Genomic DNA, 16792 nt, shown 5'->3' with positions numbered 1-16792 from the left:
ATCGGGCAGGACATCCATATGCTCACCTAACATTCATCGACCTCAAATATGGCTTATGATCTGAAATATGTATGTAGTAGCAACTTTACATGGCAGCTCAATCTAATGTTAGCCTAGAAAAAAGTTACTGCATGACAGAGTGAAACTTTTAAATGAACCAATTCAAATGGAAAACAAATATTCTCAGATTATGTAATCCGTATGAAACCTGCATACAGGCGCATACTGTGGAGATGTCGAGTCCGTGTCACCGACTTCATCTATTAAACCGAAAGCACTAGTGTAACAATACATTATTAAAACGTTAATGCAGTGTTCTTGCTGTTTTTCCCTAACACATTCATAATTATTATATTTGCCGGTGTGCAGTGGCAAGCCTTTTTTTTTTTTTTGCTCGCTTGAGTGCTTATTAGGCTATGTAGGCAATTAAAGGCTCATTATGATGATTTATATGGTTTATTAATAAAAGTGCGACTAATAGTCGACTAATGCTTAAAATGAATGACTACTAGTCGACCAGAAAAATATTTAGCCGAGGACAGCCCTAATGCATATTGACTAATTGTTTACGAGAAGCATAAGAGGCTGACAATTAGATGAATATATAGCCTACTTGTTTAATTAGTGACACTTAGCCTGCATTTTAAAATCTTTATTTGAATATGGCAACATAATATTGCGCTCTACAATATTTCTATGAATAAATCTCTGACTGGGACTATCAGCCAATCACTGTGTGCATAGTAAGTATGCTGACATCATCCATAGCAACAAGGTCAACCCCGCCCCCTTACTCTTAGCTTAAGACTTCTGTCTATTCCTTAGTAAAAGTTTATCTCAGCAGCTTTGTGAATAGGTTTTAAGAGAAAACTCTTAGATAAAAACTTTTACTGCCATTTAGGAGAACTCTTAGTAGTAAGAGAAAATATTAAGCAGATGTAATTTTTTGTTCAGGGCCCGTATTCACAAAATATCAATGAAAAATAAAGTGCTTGCAGGATTCCTAAAGAAAGCAAAACATTTGTCAAACAATAAAATAAATACAGATATTGAATATTCTCATAACCTTTTAACTTGGAACATAAATGCAAACTGAAAAACCTGTGAAATCCGTTTGAAATCGCAGAGACCGCGCGACACGAGCACCGCCCCAACTGCACATCACCCCCACCACGAGAGTTAACTCCACCGTCCGCCGCATCCCGCGCGAAGCCCCTGTCACACGGGACACGACACGGCAAGCAGAAACCGCTGTGCAGCCTAGGTGGCGCCCGCGATGCGTTTACGGGGCGGACGTGACGCCACACGGCAGCTTTGTACACCGAGGCAGGAGCTGGAACAATTCTTTCGTCCTCCAAGGCTAACATTAGTGGCGTGCCCTTGTGCTATTATTTCCTGTCACTGTTTAAGTTCAGAGATAAGACTGCTATCTAGCGGTTGGTATATAAACTCAAAACGAAACAACTGCCAAGAATCTTGTATGATTTTTAAAAAAATCTCTATATTGCGTTTTTGAGAATCGATACAGTATCGCCAAACTAAATATTGCGACACTCGCGTGTATCTGTATTTTCTTACACCCCTACTATGCGTGCCGGGCTTGTGTAAAGATGCCTGTATTGTTTTGGAGGGCTTGAGTGTTTAGCATTCTCATCAGGACTGAATGATCCTGTTGATCCACAGAGGCCAGCACCATTAGCAGAGGCACAGCACACTTTAAATAAGAGAGAGGCTAATTTAAACATTAATCTGTGCACTGATTTAGCTTCAGCCCATTGGGAAGAGCAGCGAATGTTTATAATATGAAGTCGTGTACATACTCTTGCCTTGGCTATTTGGTTCTTGTTCAGAAACATGAGAACATCCACGCTCTCATACTTGCAACACCACTGGTTTTCTTTACGCCTGCAAATATGCAAAACATGCTGCTGTGATCTCAGGTCTTGTTATCTTCACAGTCAGAGCCCTGGGTGTTGTCAGCAGGAACTGGTGAGCTGGTGCTATTCAGGGTCAACACTAGCACCAACCGACAACTGCAGAGACAAACCTCTCGTCCTACATCAAATCCTAATAACAAGGTCACCAGCAATCCCAGTAAGCTCCTGATTACCTCTTTACAGCAGGAAGACTGACATGCAAGATCCCCCTGAAACTTCGTATATGGATCACAAAACAGAAGCCTTAGATTTGCGTATAGCACACATGCATTGAAACGTTGAGCTGTGGTGATAACATGGGAAATGGTTTGCAAACAAAATAAATCCCATTCACATTTTTTTTCATTTCTTTATTACCGTTCTTGTCCTATTCCAATTTCAGACCTCAAAACCGTTGTTAAAGCTTATAGCCTCAAAAATGGCCATTAGTGTAGCACAAAATCAGTCCTGTCCAATGGTTGGTAGAAAATGTCAATTTTTAAAATTGCTCTAGACTAACTCAAGTTTTCATTGGTAAAGTGGGTGAAGATCCTCCAATATCTCTGAGGCATATTTTGGGCTGTGATGGGTTTTAACTTCGCTAGGGCTTTGTAATTTTTAGTTGATTCTTATTCAAATGAAGTGAGATTGTACTTTTTTTTTTTTTTTTTTTTTTTTTTTGGTGTTTTTCTTTTTCTGAAATCTGTTTTTCACTTGTTTCTTGCCACAAATATAGATGTGGTAGGTGGCATTGCATTCAATTATAAACAAACATTAATTAGTTTTCACTCTACGGTCTTCTCAAAGTAAGTGTCAAAAGACCAAAAAAACTAAAAAGATGACTGCCGTTCCCCTTTAAAGTCATATTTCTGATTCAATGCTAAACTACTTGAGTGTTTTCTGAGGCTTATTTCATTAATTAGTGTAATATTTAACAGTATAGACGTTCAAATGCAAACCTGAGGTACGAAATTCTTTCAGAAGATGTTAATGTTAAGCCTTGAGCTTACAACTAGCTCTCTTTCTCTTGATTTAATGATCATTTTATGAATTAAAACACTAGAGCTCTCTTGTCTTACTGTGTTACTGGATTACATGCGCTTCGATTACAGCAGAACAGGTTTAACTACATTTGTGGATGAACTATAGTAACCGACACCTCTCGAGCTGAGTGTGTATTACTCAGAAATGATGTTAGGTTGTCTCTGCGCAGAATTTAATTTTGTGGGAGGTTTTTCAGCCTACTGCGTTATTACCATTTGCAAAGTTGATGCAGAACGCATCATTTACCAGAGGCGTTTGCTCACAAAGCATGTCTTTGTTTGAATACCCGATTTCATCTGTATTTACTTGCGTGTTTGGGCGAATGATTATTAACACTTTGTGGGTTAGCGAGGAGGTGTTTACCTGTGATGCATGGAGCTGGTGGCAGGGTTTACTAGAGTTTGTTGACTGCGAGTAACCCCCGCCACATGGCTCACAGCAATGTTATTTGACTAACTCTGAAACCACATTGTTTCAAAGGGCGCCTGAAAAGAATGAAACTCCTGTGTGGATTGGCTTCTTTGTTGCTGTCTACGGGCAGATGCTTCTTGTTTCATTTCAGAGGAATGTTTTGTTCTTTGCGGCAGACCCCCAAACATCTGGCCCCCAACAAGGAGTCTGCCTGTTACGGAGAAGATAAAACAATTAGAAAGGAAAGAATGAGTGAGAACAAAAACAGTGACTTATAAGGTTATGTGGAGAGGACTTGATCTGACAACACGTCATGTTTCCCAGTTTAATTTATTTGTAATATTTATAATAATTAAATTGTATATTAAAATTTGTTTTCAATTAAACAGGATTGTCTTGAAAATGTTTAAAATGTGTAAAAGTAGGTTTGCAAAAAAAAAATTCTGCCCATCTATTTAAACCCTTCAATGTCTCCCAAAGTGATCATCTGATTTGACGATGCCATAAACTTTGTGAACTTTGAGTAATTCAGATTATTTTCTTTCTGCCTGTCGTAAGATTTACTTTCCAGCCAAACATCTGAGGAAATTCTGCAGAAAGTGCACCGCATTTGAAGCCAAAACCTCAAACCCACAAAAGCCCTCCTTCGCAAAGCCCAAGCTCTCTCAGATATCACGCTATGACCCATTTCTTGTCAGCAGAATGGCACAGGCGTTTTAATTGAATTCTTCCAGTTACACAATCAAATGCTCCTCCTGCAAAGTGAAGATTTCTTTGTCTTTTTGGTGAGGAACTCTGAGATAATTCACTTCTGAGAAAATTTAGGGCCCTCAAAGAAAAGAGGTGCATGTTTGTGCAGTTTTTGTTTTGAAGATGTTAGTGGAATTTTTATTTTTTAGGTGTGGCAATAATACTCGTTTAGAACATTAGTGTAAATGTATGTAGTAAATGCAAACTAATGGGGTGTAGATGTTAACGTACCCAACACATATACAGAGTTGAATGGTAGGAAAAGCTGTGAGTGCGTTGTGCTCTAGTTTCGCTTATCGGCTCAAACAGGTGCAGCGGCATTGCTGATGAAGGTTACAGACAGACAGGATCATATATTTTATAACATGAATGGTTGACCTTGTGCACCCATACACTCAGGCTACGTTTACACAACAACGATGTAATCAAAAACAGTCAAAGTTTTTCCCTTGCGTTTTTAAAAAGTTTAACATATACACGACAGCGTTTTCAAAACGATTCGTGTATACACACATCCACGAACTGTATTGCGTATGTCAGGCCAGTAGTTGGCGCTGTCACCTTGTTAGTAAACAGTACCTGTAGGGAAGTGACGATTATTTGTTGTGTACGACAAACCACACTTTGCTGAAAAAGCGTTAGCAAACTCTTAAACGGCAACAACAGTAACGTTACCATGTACTCCGCCATTGTTGTGTATGTTTGTTCGCTCTTGCCTTTAAAATCGACACGTACTGCGCATGTCTACATACCTAACACGTACTACGCACGCCCATGACGTCACCGTTTTCAAAGATTCCCGTATTGGGTGTTTACACCGAAACGATAATGATGGAGTTTTTTCAAAAACTTGCACTTTGAAAGCAGTTTTCAAAAATATGCGTTTTCAATCCCCAAAACACCGTTGTCGTGTAGAGTCCCCCCCCCCACCCCATTTTTGGCTGAAAACATTGGCGTGTAAACTGCCCCTTAGTGTTTACTTTCACTTTGCTGAAAAGGCTATGAAGTGAGATGTAGTGAGACGAGTGGGGCCCATCTGTGGCCCCCTCTCATGCCCACTAATCTGATAACATTAAGACTTTAGACTCCACTCTTTAAAAGTGCTTTAAAAAAAAAAGTATATCTTTTATATGCAATTGTGTATATACTAATTTCGTCTCTGAAATCTAGTTAGTGTTTAATGCTGAATATACTGACAAGCATTTATGATAAACTAAAATATGCTATAATGTCATTTCTATTTAAACTTATTTCATGCATTTGATTTATATTTTGTAAATACACATTTGTAATTAAGTTTTGATTCGGCACACTTAAAATATTAACTTAATATCGAATGTTGCAGTTAAAACTATAATCAATTACTTTACATGTGGTTTAGTATTTGTCAACAAAAAATAACAAAATATTTAAACAATGATTTGAAGTACTTTAATAACTTTTAATTTTAACATGGTTACAATGCATTTAAGAAAATACAAGTGTCCACTTCGTTACAAGTACAATTGAAGTGTCTTGGCACAATTTAAGTACACTTACATACCCTTTTTTCATTCATATTGTATTATCTCCAAGTACAGATAAGATAATAGTGTTTGTTTGTTTATTTTTATTTAAGTGTGTGTCCAGTATGGGACATTTATATGAATCAATTTTAGATTTTCAATGGTTAAGTTTATGGCAACAATTCCCCTTGTTAACCATGGTAAAATCCCACTGTGTGGTGGTGTTTGTTGATGACGATTGGCTGCATCAGGGCATCCGCGTGTTTCTAAGATTAGTCTTGTAACGATCCTGACTGAACCGGCGCCGCATGTTCTGTCCTGGAGTAGCTGGAGTTTGACCGCTAGTAACCTCTCTGTCTCCCTGCCCCCATCAGATGCCTTTGTTTTGCCTGCCAGGTAATTCATCACATGAGTCTGATGTCACCGCAGGGAAGTGCCTCGTCAGGCCGAGCCAGACTCCCTTTGTCAAACGGCAGGTCTTGTTTATTTGTCTGGCCTATGAATCCACCTCAATCTTCATTCTCCGCCTTTTTTCTAGTGTCGTTTTTCATCCAAAGTCAATGTTTATCGGCCCGGGGCTTTTGTCGGCAGCGCTGCGCGAACTGATATGCCAGTGTTTGTTTTCCTAAAGAGCCATCGCCTGCGTGCAGAGCAGGAGCATCTCCCAGCCTGTTTTTGGTGTTCCCATGCTCCTCTGTTGGCTGGGGGAACAGAGGCATGCTGGGGGAAAACATCAGTCCTGTTTGGTCTCCAAACCTAGTCTCGGGGGTCTTGCAACATTTGACATTGTGCCCTGTAGTGGACATAAATGGACATTAGGGTATGGGGACAAAGGCTTTGGGTCAGATATACAGAAACCTACAGGAGCTGGTTAGTTCAGGAAGAAGGGAGGTTTAGGTGCTAGTTCACCCATGATGCTACTAGACCGGTTTGTGAAGAACCACGGGAGAAGATGAGCTGCTGATACAGTTCAGACAAATTCAACTTGTTTTTCACTGAACATAAGTATGACGCAGATGCAAAACCACACACAAACATGTTTAATTAAAAAATATATTTATTATTATTGTTGTCATGATGAGTAAATAACTTGAATAAATAGCAAACATTTTATTCATTTTGAGTTGTTGTAGTTGTTAAACATCTAATTTGTATTTTGTTTCAACTCTAGTATGAGACAGAAATACAATTTGTTTCACAGGTTTATTTACATTTCTATTTTTAGTTTTTAAATTATTTTTAAATCATGCACCGTGCAGACATGCAATACGCATTTGTTTCATAGTTTACTTGCATAGTCTTACTTTTCTATAATATTGGAAATACAATTTGTTTCACAGGTTTATTTACATTTCTATTTTTAGTTAAATTATTTTTAAATGATGCACCGTGCAGACATGCAATACGCATTTGTTTCATAGTTTACTTGCATAGTCTTACTTTTCTATAATATTTTCATATTCAGTTTTTATCTTTTACATTTTTAAATCATGCACAATGCAAACATGCAGACTCACTTTTGTTTTTGTATTTTATTCCTAGTTTTGTTACTTTAGTCTTTTGAAATACAGTTAATGTTTAATGCTGAATGTACGTACAAGCATTTATGAGAAACTAAAATATATTTTAATGTCATTTCTATTGAAATTTTTAATTACGCTTTTTTTATTATATTTGTAAATGCACATTTGTAATGAAGTTTCAGTTTAGTATACTTAAAATATATTAACTTAATATTGAATGGCACCACTAAAATTATAAATTACTTTACCTGTGCTTTAGTATGTTAGGCAACACATCAAAATAAGTGTACTTTTAAATCATTGTTTAAATATTTTTAAATTCTTTCATGTACTTTTAAAGTAAAACTTTTAATTGAACATTATTACAAAGTGCATTTTTTTTTTTAAATGCAAGCGTCCATTTTTTTTTTTTTTTTTTTTTTTTTTTTAAAACATGTACAATTGTAACTTCCAGATTTTCCAGTCCTGCTCTTCTAATAATCATTTATTGACATTGTGCATCTGCAAAATACCTTGTTGTTTGCCGTTACGGTGTAATTAAATTCCATTTATCTGTACATTTTACAGCGGCGCAGGAAGTATCCTGACACTTAGTCAAGTTGAAAAACATTCCCTAAAGAGAATCGGTCACTAAAAAGATAAGTCCATAACAAACCAGAGTTCTCATGGCTGCAAGCCTGGTTTATGTAACTTTAAAGTCAAGTTTTTTTCCTTGAGACTTCTCCTGTCATTGATTGATCAAAGAATAGATACTGACAGTCCCACAGCCAGCTGAAAAGAGATCCGTCTTCAGTAAAACACACAATTAGCACACCTGCATTACAGCTACAGGGATTTGTCAGCTTTATGTCAGCAGTGAGTAGTGAGTGTGGTTTTCATGCTTTGTATGAGACGGCATGCTTATCGTTTGGAAACACGCCGAGAGCGTTCTGCATTAAGAGCCCTATAACTGCGAGGCCTGTTGCGCCAACAGATACAAGAGATAAGACCGAGGCGGAAGCAAAAGTCAAACCAATTCACACACACAAATGCAGTTGCAATATTCTCCGGTTTGGTTTTTGAAGTGAAAGTGACCATTTCGAATGGAAACCGTCATTTCTGCTTTTCCTTTGACCTATTGTTATTTTCAATTGACTTTTTGCCACTTCTGGTTTTCACTGTTCCTTTTTAAAGGATCGGTTCACCTATAAATTATCTCTATTCGTGGATCATACTAAAATGCTAGTTGAATCCAACACGTAAGAGCATGTGCAAGACGTGTTTTTGTAATGAAAGTTCCCCGTCAGCTGTTTCAGTCTGCGTGGATCGCTCTCTCTTTCCTGTCGGACCACCTGTCGACATCCATATGCGTTTCCCTCACTTTCCACAGTACCACCAGCCACCTGTTTCCATTCATAACTAACTCTCTCACTTTCTTTGTCTTTCTGCTCTGCTCTACAGACACCTGTTTTTTATGCATGTGAAAGAGGATCTGCATCGTGGACATCTGCGGATGTGCTCGGAACAGGCCGAAGAGCTCAGCGCCCTCCTGGCCCAGGCCGAGTTCGGTGACTATAACCAGAACACAGCCAAGTACTGGTACACTGAACTCTGTGCCACAGAGCTCAACCAAGCCACCATCAACAGGTAAACAAACAAAATGTCACTCACTATTATCTCTATGACCTTCAACTTGTTTGTGTGTGTTGTCTGTCTTTTTTTTTTTGTATTTAATAAAAAAACATTTAATTGAATGTTTGGGGTTTAATAGAAGTTAAGGTTTATTGACAAATTACAGAAAATAATCACATGCTTGTTCAGGGCTGTTGTTTTATATTACAAACATCAGAAATCAGAAATGGTGTTGGTAGAGTTTGTCTTCCTTGTATTGAACCCGGAACCTTCCTTAGGTTATCCATTTCATAAATCGATTAGAGAGAATAAAGTAACTGAGGTTGTCTGATGTGGTGCAGTATTTTTCTATTCCTATAGAATTTGATAAGGAGATTCATAGACTTTATCTGCAATTTTTTTTATATACACTAAAAATGTTGGGGTTGGTCATTTATTTTATTTATTTATTTTTTGGAAACTATTTGAAAAGTCTCTTATGCTCACCAAGGCTGCATTTATTTGATCAAAATACATTAAAATCAGCAATATAAAAGGAATATTTATTTTAATATATTTTTGAATTTATAACCGTTATGAAAAGCTGAATTTTTAGCATAATTACTCCAGTCTTCAGTGCCACATGATCCTTCAAAAGTCATTCTAATATGTTGAAACTCTTCTTCGTCGTCTTCATCTTCGTATCATTATTAAAAACAGTTGTGCTCCTTAATATTATGGAAATCGTGAGTTTATTTTTTTTAGGATTCTATGATTAAAAGATCATTTGAAGTCTTTGTAAAATTTATAAATGTATTTCACTGTCACTTTGGGTCCTTGATGAATAGAAGTATTAATTTCTTGAAAAGAAAAATCCTGACCCCAAACTTTGGGGCGGTAGTGTACTTTAACTGATAAAATATATGTAAATGCATACAGTGGGGCAAAAAAGTATTTAGTCAGCCACCAATTGTGCAAGTTCTCCCACTTAAAAAGATGAGAGAGGCCTGTAATTTTCATCATAGGTATACCTCAACTATGAGAGACAAAATTAGAAGAAAAAATCCAGAAAATCACATTGTAGGATTTTTAAAGAATTAATTGGTAAATTCCTCGGTAAAATAAGTATTTGGTCACCTACAAACAAGCAAGATTTCTGGCTCTCACAGACCTGTAACTTCTCGTGCAGTTAGTATGAAAATATTCCCAACTGTTTACAAATGCACATTTAGTATGCACAAATTTTTGCAACTATATTGCAGGGCTGATATTATTTTCACTGGGTTGTTATGAGCACAGCACAATGTTCATCTGTTATGAACACAATAAACTGTTAAAAATAAAAGTGAAACCGAAAAGGAATATTAAAAATATAAATGGAACTGAAACTCACAAGTCATGTTAAAATAAAACTGAAGATCACACAAACTGACCTCCAAGAGAAGTGACTGAGTGTATTTTAATGTTACTTTAGTATAAAGGTTGTGATTTTTTTTTTTTTTTTTTTTTTTTTTTTTTTTTTTTCCCCTTTTTTTTTTTTTTACCCTCAAATACATTTTTAAACTGATTGTTAGGTGTTTACTTAATAGAGAAAGTCAAAGGAGCTGAGCTGTAATCTGCGCACTCTTGTGAACATCTTATCCAGAGCCGCGTGGCTAAAAACAAAGCACTCCTAATTCTGTTTGACTAATTACACTGCTCCTTTTATAGAGTTCTGTTCAGACTCTTTAGCTTGTTTGGGTTCGATAACAGACGACCTAATCAACTACAATCAAAGAGGATTAATGAGATCTGTCTGTAGTGATTAATTATCATTGTCACCGAATCAAATAAAGACTAATGTGTACAAGAAGAAAATCAAAGGGCCTCATACAGGGGAACACAAAGCCATGGACTTTGTCAGTGACTGACGTGTTATTTTACTTGTTTATGCACAATAAATTGGCAACTTTATTGGTTAACGCCCATGTTAATGTACTTCTGATATTATCTTCCAGTATCAGCATATAAAACAGCCTGGTAGATAATTTTAGTTCTTAAGTACTGTTTCCAGTTTAAACAAATCATTAGCCATAATACAAGTAATTGTCATGTAGTTGCATTACGAGCCATCACGTTATGTTTGGTTGCGTTACGAGCCATCACATTAGGTTATGTTACGAGCCATCACGTTAGGTTACGAGCCATCATGTCACATTATATTACAAGCCATCACGTTATGTTACGAGCCGTTATGTTACAAGCCGTTATGTTACAAGCCATCATGTTATGTTACGAGCCATCACGTTAGGTTATGTTACAAGCCATCATGTTATGTTACGAGCCATCACGTTAGGTTATGTTACAAGCCATCATGTTATGTTACGAGCCATCACGTTAGGTTATGTTACAAGCATCACGTTACATTACGGGCCATCATGTCACGTTATATTACAAGGCGTTACGTTACGAGCCGTTACGTTGCATTATGGGATGTTACATTACGTCACGAGCCATCCTATTTGTTACCAGCTGTAATAAAAGGGGTTATTAGTTTACACTGTTTTGAGATTTACTTTTAGTGTGTAACATAAGAAAAACCTTTAACATAAAACAAAACAAAACAGATTTTTCTTCCTCTGTCCTACTTTTCACATGATCAGCTGGTGTCATTTTCCTCTCAGACTCAATGTCTCTTGTTTTTTCGGCAGTATCATAGCCAAGCACAAGGCTCTGGAGGGTCTGACCCAGGCGTCGGTGGAGTACCAGGCCCTGCAGCTGGTGTCGTCTCTGGAGCATTATGGGGTGGAGTGGCACTGGGTGCGGGACGCTGAAGGACAGAGGTTGGCTATCGGTGTGGGACCAGACGGCATCGCTATCTGCCGAGAGGACTTCAGCCTGGTTAACAGGTTAGGCACGGCATAAAGTGCTCTTGATGGCATAACTGTCATAAAATAACGCCCAGCTCACATCCCAGAATCAGTCATGTAACATGAAATTAATTTGTGCCATCGCTGCCTTTCAGTAATGCATCATATTTTCCTTTCAATGCAGGATATCTTATCCCATAATACAAATTGCCACGCAATCAGGGAAGAGCGTGTACTTGACTGTCACCAAGGAAACCAGCGACAGTGTGGTCCTGCTGTTCAAGTTAATCAGTAATAGAGCAGCCAGCGGTCTGTATCGGGCCATCACAGAAACACATGCCTTTTACAGGTGAGACACCATAAAACCCTTCATTGAGTACAATAATGCATCATTACATTCTACAGCATAATTTTTTCTTGTTAATGTGCATCTCTGCCAGGCTTAACCCTACACACCTTGTGCACATGGCTACTGTTACGTGTCTCAGTATCTAACATACTTTAGTTTACCTGTCTGGACCACTCACCACATAATGTCCTTTTTTAACATTATTATCATGTAGAGGAAATAATCTCTCTTTGGCCTGGCTATTGTTAAATGTGCTGTTGTATTTTCTTCATAGAAAGCCTCTGTGTCAGCAGTTTGAATTGCTCTGTTGTGAGGAGTTTTGTGCTTCTGGTTTTTGTACGGTTGTCAGAAAAGTACAGGATTATGTGCTTTTATTTTGGATTTCTCTGAGCAAACCAGCTTCGGTCTTTCTTTTGTAAACGGCTAGCTGTGAGAACATCTTGCATCTTTAAATGCATTACAAAGTAACTAAGAACAAGTAAGCTGCACAAGTGGGTCAGTCTTACAAAACCATGCCGAAAAAAAAGTATGTTGTAACATAATTCTGAAATATTCTAAAATGACTTTTTTTTTTTTTAAATTAATCAAATATAAATAAATTCCTTAAAGATAATCCAATCAGTCAATAAAGTCCCATAAATCAATCAATAAGTAAAATCCCCTAAATAAAATAAAAAAACAACAATGAATGGATTGATTTGATTTGACTGACCAATTAATAAAATACAATAAATCAATCCATTCAGTCACTTTTTTTTATTTAGGGGATTTCATTTATTGACCGATTGGATTTTATATGTATTTATTGGTTTATGTGATTTTATTGATTTGATTAATGGACTGACTGATTAATAAAATACAATTGATGAATCAATCAATAAATCACAAATGAATCAATAAATACATAAAATGCAATCAGTCAATAAATAAGAAATCTATAAATTCTCCCTCTAAAATTCAAAAAAAAAAAATCTCTTTTTTTAATGATAATTCTCATTGTAATACAGTAATATTTTAACTGGGGGAAAATGTGCTGATTTGTCATGGAAATGTCACAGTGCCATAGAACAATTTAAATGCCTCTCATTAAGCAAAATGATTGTCACTTTTTTTTTTTTTTTTTTAAGACCATTAAAAATGTTGGGGTTCGTTCAATCTTAGGAGACATTGTAGCAACATGTGTTCCAATTGTTCGACTGATGGTAAATTTACACTGCAAAGGTGGCACAGAAGTGCTTCTGAAGTGGCATTTATGCATCGTTACACAGATTGTTTAATGCTGCTCTGAGGAGGCATAAATGCATGTACACAGCAATCACAAATATATACTTCGATGCTGAGGTGGGTCAGAGCTGGCATAATTTAATCTAGCTTTTATACAACATTGCGTCTTTAAGCAGGCAAAAAGCAGCATTAACTGCTGTGTAAAGACTCCTCTAGACAGACTGGTAATAAAACGGGGTTTAAACCAGGTTTCTTCAGCCCCTGATAAGAGCTTTTATTGCCAAGACATTGAAGAACAGCTACTGCTCTTTACCCTTGAACTCTAACAAGCGGCAACATCCTTCATTTTCACAACTACAGCACCTTTCCAGTAGCCTATTATCTCTGATGGATAATGGATGGTTTGAGGTGCTGCGTGGCAGACACCGAGCAGATAATGTGCTAGTGTCGCTCACCGATCGCTCTTGTTTCTGTCTGCAGGTGTGACACAGTAACGAACGCCGTCATGATGCAGTACAGCCGGGATTTCAAGGGTCACCTGGCTTCGCTTTTCCTCAATGAGAACATCAACCTGGGAAAGAAGTATGTATTCGACATCCGGCGGACCTCCAAGGAAGTGTACGACTACGCCAGACGCGCGCTGTACAACGCCGGTATCGTGGACATGATGTCGAGGCCGGGGGAGCACACTCCGTCGTCCCACTCACCGTCCCATGAGCATGAAGGGGCGCTGGACTGCGGGAGCTGCCAGCAGAGCCGGCTGCTGCAGGAGAAGCTGCAGAAGCTGCGGGAGGCGCTGCTGTGCATGCTGTGCTGCGAGGAAGAGATCGACGCTGCATTCTGCCCCTGCGGTCACATGGTGTGCTGCCAGAACTGTGCTGAACAGCTGCAGGTCAGAGAACGTTCAGGTTTAGGTGCTTTTTACCCAACATTGTGTCAAAAATGTCAGAGTGATAAAGCCGTTTTGATATCGTAATGAAGAAAAGTAGCTGTAGTAGTAAAAGTAGTATTACTTCCTAAAAATGTATATTTAAGAAGTCTCTTTAACAAAGAATAATACAGGGGATGCAACCACCTGTCAGAAATGAAACAACACAAAATATCAGATAATTTAACCTTTTTATGACAGGCAAGACTAGTTCAGGTTGCAAAATTTCATGTGATGCGACTCAACAAAAGTGTAATAATATTTAGGAATTAATTTATGATTTGTTTAAATACATTAAAATAAATGTTTTCTTGTAAATTTAGAAACTTTGCAGACATCTTAAATCATTTTATTAATTAATCATTCACATGCAGTGTTTAGTATTGTGTATTATAGTGTTTATTAATATTTTAAATTAGGTTTTGTTTTATGTTTTCCAGTTTCCATTTTCTTCAATTCTATAGCTCCAATTCCTTTTATTTCCATTTGAATCATTTTAGTATTACAACGTAATTGCCAAGACAACATTTCTAACAATTTTATAAGTTTGTTTTTCTTGTGATATTTATGATTTTTCAATTTCCGAAACCAGTTTTTTAAAATATATATATATATATATATATAAATTTAAACTTTCGTAAATTTAAAATGATTTATTTATTTGAAATTTAGATATGAAATAACTATGTAATAATGCTTAGTTTTGCGTAATCCAGTGAATTAAATACTTTCTTATTTGATTATTTTCTCTCTTAATTTAGAATTGTATTATTTGTGGCAGTATAGCAATATTTCTAGCATGTTATTGTGGTGAATGCTCACTGATGAAGTCTCTTGTTTTCTTTGTACAGTCATGCCCGGTGTGTCGGTCAGAGGTGGAACACGTCCAGCACGTCTACTTGCCTACATGCACCAGTCTGCTCAACCTGACCATCGGCGGCGGCGGCGACAACAGCCCCGAACCCATCCACCGAGGCATGGCCTCCCACACCTGCACTACCAACGACTATAACACCACGGAGAAGATCTACCAAAACTAAGCGTGCCTGCCGCTCTTCCACAGGACTTTGAGTTCAGTTTACGCGGTGGACGACTAAGAGTCCGAACGCCGCGCTGGTTGGGTTGCTCCTCGTGTGACGTTTTTGAAACCATTGAGGAGTCTTTTTGATGTTTGTGAATGTTTGTCTCTCAAATTAATTGTATCAGTTGATCTGATAAATGTATTTTTGAGTTGCTGTTTCTTTGTACACGCAGCAGCATGCAGAACGTTTGATATTCTTTGCCTCATAACCTGCACAAATCTGTATGCCATGAGGAAATGTTTAGGAACTATCTTTTCTTTTTCCCTAATTTAATTGTATTTTACGCTTTGCTTTTAATACGCAGCGTCCACTTTATTTCTTTTGCAGTTGAATTGAAGGTTTGTTTTGAGGTTTTCATAGTTTCCATGCCAATGAAGAGGTATTTATGGCGAGGGGCACAAACCCTCGCAGCACTTTTCAGCAAAGAGGAAGTCGTCAAACTACTGATCCTCCATTCATATTTAGATTCACAGCTTCCATAACCGACGCTCCAAACCCGACTGGCAAACACTCCTTGAGACCCAGACGTTTATGCTTTCTAAAGCTTTTATTTCACAGTTATGGTCAACCAGTGAATTGCTTTGGATTTAAAGGGTACTGAAAGATCTCTCAGTGCAATGCTAACCGTTTTAAGAGATTTTGACCTTTTTTTTTTATGCGTTTGTTTTTGTGGAAGATGTGGGACGTTTTCTGTAGGAAGGCTAAAAAAAAGTATCTAATCGACACTGTCACTTTACCAAGGAGTTTCCTAAGTGTATTGTTCCTAGGGGTTTGCCTTAATGTAGCAGCAACACGGTGTGTTTGGTATGCGTTCTTTCTTTGCACAGACTATTGTTGAGAGATGAAGAGGACTATTTTCTTTACTGCTGACATCTGATATCGAACAGTCACAGCAGGGATATTTTTTCAATTTGTACAAGTAGGATTTGTTTCTGTTTGTTTGAAGCAAAAACTATGCTCTGTAAATATAGAAATAACTCCAACTTTTATATTTCCTTGAAGGAGAGGTATTAATAAAGCAGTTTTTTTTTAAACTAACATTGTGTGCGTACGTGTTTTTGTCAAACAGTGTTCTAGTTTCCTGCTTGTAATTAAGTTTACTAGTAATACATTTTCTTGGGTATATTATAAACTGCAAGTTAAAAGTTATAAAACACAAGCCGTGTAAAATACGACCTCTGACCCGCCCAGAGCACAAAACAATTCTGAGGGCAAAAGTCTCTGTGAGTCATCAGGCATTTGAGTGTGAGTTCAGGTTAGATTGATGGTGAGGACCCGAGTAGATCTGTTGTCAACAGAAGAAAACACTGGAGAGTGTATGTGAGCAGTTTAGCACTTAACCTGTGGCTTTCTCTACAATTCATGGACCCAGTGCCCTTGTTGAGTGCATGGTTAAATTTACATTACATCCACGGAGACTTTTTGTATCTAGATCTACACTCTTAAAAATAAAGGTGCTTCAAGATGCCATAGAAGAACCTTTTTGTCCAAATGGTTCCATAAAGAACCTTTAACATCTGAAGAACTCTGAAGGTTCTTCGTGGGGAAAGAAGGTTCTTCAGATTATAAAAAGGTAAGAAAGAGATGGTTCTTTAAAGAACCTTTGACTGAATGGTTCTTT

The 16792-nt window shown here is 37.4% G+C and overlaps 1 protein-coding gene across 1 annotated transcript in view; it reads left to right on the top strand.

The window, feature by feature from the left end:
- The window catches only part of mylipa (myosin regulatory light chain interacting protein a), a 31208-nt gene extending 15011 nt beyond the window's left edge, over nt 1-16197 (top strand). The window contains exons 3-7 of the mRNA XM_016270892.1: nt 8590-8775; nt 11430-11627; nt 11773-11937; nt 13642-14053; nt 14941-16197. Coding sequence (XP_016126378.1) covers nt 8590-8775; nt 11430-11627; nt 11773-11937; nt 13642-14053; nt 14941-15129 — 1150 coding nt within the window. The 3' untranslated portion in view covers nt 15130-16197. The remainder of the gene's footprint in view (nt 1-8589; nt 8776-11429; nt 11628-11772; nt 11938-13641; nt 14054-14940) is intronic.
- Nucleotides 16198-16792: the final 595 nt, after the last annotated feature.

This window comes from Sinocyclocheilus grahami, unplaced genomic scaffold (assembly GCF_001515645.1).
Source record: "Sinocyclocheilus grahami isolate Dianchi unplaced genomic scaffold, SAMN03320097.WGS_v1.1 scaffold58.1, whole genome shotgun sequence".
Taxonomy (NCBI): Eukaryota; Metazoa; Chordata; class Actinopteri; order Cypriniformes; family Cyprinidae; genus Sinocyclocheilus; species Sinocyclocheilus grahami.
Note: the sequence above shows the minus strand (reverse complement) of the source record. Positions and strands in the feature narration are given on the sequence as shown.